Raw genomic sequence first — 5,194 nt, forward strand, 5'->3', positions numbered from 1 at the left:
ATGCCAAGAAACAGGAATTCACGACAAAATGATAATCAAGCAACATATGAAGAAGATTACGACACTGAGCTTATGTGGATTTATCTAGCGCTTGAGAATGCAGTGGCCGAACAACATGTCCCGGGCAACATTCCTTGTAGAACCTCAAGTCTACAAGGCAGACATTACATAGAGGAAGTTCTTGCCAATGACACAAGGTGTTACGAGAATTTCAGGATGAACCCTCACGTATTTCATAACTTGTGCGATACGCTAAGGGCAAACTATGGAATCAAAAATTCCAGGAAAGGTATGACCGTCGAGGAGATGGTTAGCATGTTCTTACTGGTAGTTGGACATAGTACGCGCTTCGCTGTGGTTGCCGAACGATTTCAGCATTCTAAGGAGACGGTGTCACGGGTCATCAAGTTAATAGTTCGAGGAATTCATTCATTGTCACCAACGTACATAAGACGGATGAACGTTGATGTGCAGCCTGAAATTCAGAGATGTCGAAAATGGTACCCATTCTTTAAGGTATTTTTCGTATATCTGAGAAATTAAAATGGCAATTAATTTTTTCATTTATACTATAATTCGTATTCTTTTCATTATTACTGTAGAATTGCTTTGGAGCAATCGATGGAACCCATGTGGCTGCTTGTGTTCCTTCATCGGTGAGAGGCACGTATCGCAATCGAAATAATGAGATTACGCAAAATGTTCTCGTCGCTTATTCACATGACATGATGTTCACACATGTCGTGACTGGATGGGAGGGTTCGGCTCACGACTTGAGACTTTTGTCCGATGCCGCTACATTGCAATCATTCCCCGCACCATATGGTGGTAAGTTGTTCTTGCTCATATCGCATGTTCCTTGTCAATCGCATATGTATTTTCATATTTACATTCAACAATTGTTATATATTAGATCTACATTTGTGCTTGCAGAACAGTATTACGTAGTTGATGCGGGATTCCCCAATATTCCCGGTTATATGGCTCCTTACAAAGGGCAAATGTATCACCGCTGTGACTTTAATGATGACACCCCACCAACGATGGAGAAAGAGTTATTCAATCAGCGCCATGCATCGTTCGTAATATTATTGAGCAGTGTTTTGGGGTGCTGAAGAACAGATTTGCCATACTACGGTCAATGCCAAATTACGGCTCGGTTTGCCAAGGACAAATTACTCTTACATGCTTCGTGTTGCACAATTTCATTCGGCTTAATAATTATCATGATAGATTATTCGAAGAGTATGGAAATGCATGGCAATATTACGATGAATTCCGAAATCCTCCTCATCTAATTGGAGATCGGGTTGATGTAAACATGAGAAGCAGGAAAATGGATGCATCACGTAACCGTATTGCAAATGCAATATGGCAAGCGGAAACAAGAGGAAGTCGGTAATATTCGAATGAATGGATGGTGTAGATAATTGATTATAATGGGATTGTATGTTTTAATAAGATATGGGGCCTACCAGTTTGACTTTGAGAAAGTGTGTTTTGTTGTGTAGTATTGAGTTAAAGCTATTAAAATTTTTTTAACTTTAACCGCGAATCCAAACAGAGTAGAAAAATCTCTGAATCAGGTCATCGTCATCATCTTTTGTCTTTGGATTCTTCAACCTTGTCACCATTCTCTGGTTCAGCTTGTTCTTTGTCATGCTCTTGTTCATGGAGGTTAGGTAAAAAGTAAAAAGATGACGGAAGTAGACTAGTAGAGGAAGGTGGAGATACACATGGCAGAGAGGATTCTGGGACTTTGAGGAGAGCAGGAGAGAGAGGAAGGGACCGATGTGGAAAGATGTAAAGAACATGGGCTTTTATCAAAAGAGGTTTAGCATATTCTCGCTTAGTGATAACTAAGAATTTTCATATTCGACACTCAATGAGAATATTTATGTCATTTTATTAGTTATTAGAATTTCTATTTTATTACATTAATTTCACGGACCTCTCTTATAACCGGAAAAAAATATGATTTTTTTCCCAGAACATTGCGTGGGCCAAAATTTAAAACATAAGAAATATTGGGGTCTTTCTAAATAGCCAGTGGGTTTTGAGTTGTACGTGTCAACTTCATATTGGAGGGGAATTGGTGTAAGCTGAAGCTCATAGAACGCCGGTTGATGTCTACGTGTGCAATTGTGAGCCAGCAAATGTGCCACATAAGCATTTAACGGAAATCTTTTACGGAATTTGATGGATCTGTTAAATTTGGGACGAAATTCAAACCCTATGCATGTTTGTACAATTATAAAAAATAAAAAACGTGCTTGAGGTGGGGACAATGAGTAAACTACGTGCCTATTGGTGTCATCAACCCTATAATAAACTTTTCCGCTTCACCTATTATTGAATAAATAAATAAATAAATAAGGTCATCTCTAATAAGTTAATTTTTTTCAGAGCAAATGCTTGCTCATCTTAAAATCTCATATGCCTTGCATTTGCACTTGCATGGGAGTTGTAAATGAAAAATTTTGAATTGCACTTGCACAGAAGGCATACTCTTGTCTGATAATGAAAAGTTTTAAGTTTGATACTTAGTAGGACTATCAATACTCCTTTATTAGTTATTAAAATTAGAATGCATATTTTAATGTATTAGATTTATGAGCCTCCCTTGTAATTGAAAAAAAGAAAAGTAAAAAAGAAAAAAAATCCTAAATGAAATGTTAGAAGAAATTCATATACATATATTAAGAAAGAAAGATAAATGGTGGAAATATACTTGTTTCATATATATATATATATATGTATATATACACTTACATCCATCCGTCCATTTATCTATTTATATTCATATCAATATGTATATCTATCTATATCTATAATTTATATATATTGAGGCAAAAGAGCGAGTGGGGAGTTTTTCCAGTTCCGTCTTTTTTTCCCCTTGAAATCCCAATTTTTAAATTTTCACTTTTTTTTAATTTCTTCTCTTTTTTCAGTATTTTTAATTTGATGAGAAAAAGGTGGCACGTGATTCGTTCTATCCATCAAGATGAGCGATCCAGTCGTCATTTTTTGATTAGTGCAATTGCCGACTGCTTTAGTTTTTTTTAATTCTAATTTTAAATTTTCTTTTTTATTTTTCCTCTCTTTTTCAATATTTTTAAATTCGACCCAAAAAGTTGTAGGTAGTCATATCTACTCGTTGAAACAAATAACCGAATTGTTATTTTCTTCGGTGCCCATCGCAACTACTTTAATTTTTATAAAAAATTTCAGTTTTTAGTTTCGCATTTTTAACCCCTTTATTAGTATCTTAAATTCCAATCAATCAAGATAACAGTTAATCTGGTTGTCCCATTGAGACAAATGATTCGATCATTTTGGTTGGATCAATTATTTCCATAAAAAGGTTTTTTTTCCCTAACTCCTGTCCCTTTTTTCAATCCATATTACTAATTACATATATCTACCAAATCATTTGAGACAGTTTTGGACCCACTGCGAAGTGGGAGCATAATACCTGGTATAAGAGGGAGCACTTTTCCACACTCATTAGTTTTTTAAATAATTTTTAAATTTTTTTAGTTTTATAATTTTCTTAAAATTATCCCTTTTTCTCAATTCTTTAAACCCGATCTAGACAAGGTAATAGATAATATGTTTAACCCATTGAGGCAAATAATTCGATCGTTATGGTCGGACCAGTGTTTCAAAAAAATATTTTTCCTCAACTTTCTTAAATATATTCTTATATTATTTTAGGTGATATTTCTTTTATTTTTCTTTTAAAAAATAACATGAAGTTTGGTTCTTTTTTCGTTTGACGTAAATTTTTTTATATGAATAATGAACTACTAAACATATGAAATATCGGGTTTCTTTGGGTAGAGTCATATTTGGTCTCATTTAGTTACAAAGGTTAGAAGTATAAATTTTGTTGAAAATAATTTTGAGTAGTGGCTAATTAGAATAAAGAGAAGAAATGTTACATTGGAAATAAATTGTAATAATCCATCAATAAATGAAGATAGAGGAGCGATTTAAAGACTCTATCTATATCAGTTAAATTAATTAATTTGGTAGTGGGGGTAATTTAGTAAGATGAATAATTAATGGTGTGGATTAATCAAAGTGAGGGTGGAAATAGCCCTAGCCTTTGAACATCGATAAATGAAGATAGAGGAGCGATTTAAGGACTCTATCTATATTAGTTAAATTAATTAATTTGGTATTGGGGGTAATTTAGTAAAATGAATAATTAATGGATTGGATTAGTCAAAGTGAGAGTGGAAATAGGCCTTGCCTTTGAAAATTTTCAAATCATTTGATGTAATTTTTGAACCTGCGATAGATTGCGGACAAAATATTTTACTAATTTACTTTTTGGCAGGAAAAAATTAATTTACTTCATTTATGCAACGTATGGAGTTGCATGGTACACGTTTTAGTGCGCGATCAGTGCTCTTTTCAGTATATCTGTTACCACCCTATTTTGGTCCACCGGCTCTAAGATAGGACATCAACAAGACTCCCGACTAGAATTCCAAAACTCTAACAAAAATAGCGAGGGCAACATATGGAATTTTGTGGCACACACAGTTGATCCTGAAGAGTGAGACACAAATTATCAACATTCAAATCGAAGGCAGTGGACAAAGAGGAACTCACATTTCTGTAACATTCTCTTCAGTGAGTAAGACTATCTTCATGGATCCCAAAGCCAAGTTTGGTATTTTTAGATCAACGTTTGTTGATCGGGGACATTTTAACACAAGAATCACATCGACAGTCCATTCAAGCAAAGAAACAAAATTCGTGGGAACTGGAGTGCCCAAACAGTGAATACAACAGCTTGAGCATGGGATTCGACGCATCATATCATGACCAATATTGAACCTAAAAGGGTGACTCACATATGCTTGACCTAGGAAATTGAGTTAAGTTCGATTTGACGGGTTAGTCATCCCAAGATACAATACAAAGAGAGAGTTATGAATTTGTTAGCGCACCATGCACAAAGCAGTTAAACCTGAGCAGACTCTACCAATCGAGGGAGAAAATCCATAAAAAAAAAATCAATTCTTCGTATTTTCAAGCATGGCCAACGTCAATGGATTCCCAATTCACTGAAGGTTCAGAAAATACAAAAAAGGGGATGTGTTTTAGGATAGATTAGCACAGAATTAAAGGTTTTCTCATAGATCAGAACCAAATTTCCCAGTTTTGACCAGCTGTGGAA

General features: G+C 34.8%; 1 protein-coding gene across 1 annotated transcript; it reads left to right on the forward strand.

Annotated features, from left to right (window-relative positions):
- LOC116190213 (protein ALP1-like) lies at window positions 1-1,115 on the forward strand. The gene is made up of 3 exons (XM_031519872.1): window positions 1-516; window positions 603-828; window positions 934-1,115. Exons 1-3 carry the CDS (start codon window positions 1-3, stop codon window positions 1,113-1,115), a joined length of 924 nt encoding a protein of 307 aa, XP_031375732.1.
- Window positions 1,116-5,194: the final 4,079 nt, after the last annotated feature.

Source organism: Punica granatum, unplaced genomic scaffold (genome assembly GCF_007655135.1).
Source record: "Punica granatum isolate Tunisia-2019 unplaced genomic scaffold, ASM765513v2 Contig00383, whole genome shotgun sequence".
Classification (NCBI taxonomy): Eukaryota; Viridiplantae; Streptophyta; class Magnoliopsida; order Myrtales; family Lythraceae; genus Punica; species Punica granatum.

Coding starts and splice junctions, on each gene's coding strand:
- LOC116190213 (XM_031519872.1), top strand. CDS start 1: ATGCCAAGAAACAGGAATTCACGACAAAATGATAATCAAGCAACATAT. Junction 517..602: donor AATGGTACCCATTCTTTAAG/GTATTTTTCGTA, acceptor TTATTACTGTAG/AATTGCTTTGGAGCAATCGA. Junction 829..933: donor ATTCCCCGCACCATATGGTG/GTAAGTTGTTCT, acceptor TTGTGCTTGCAG/AACAGTATTACGTAGTTGAT.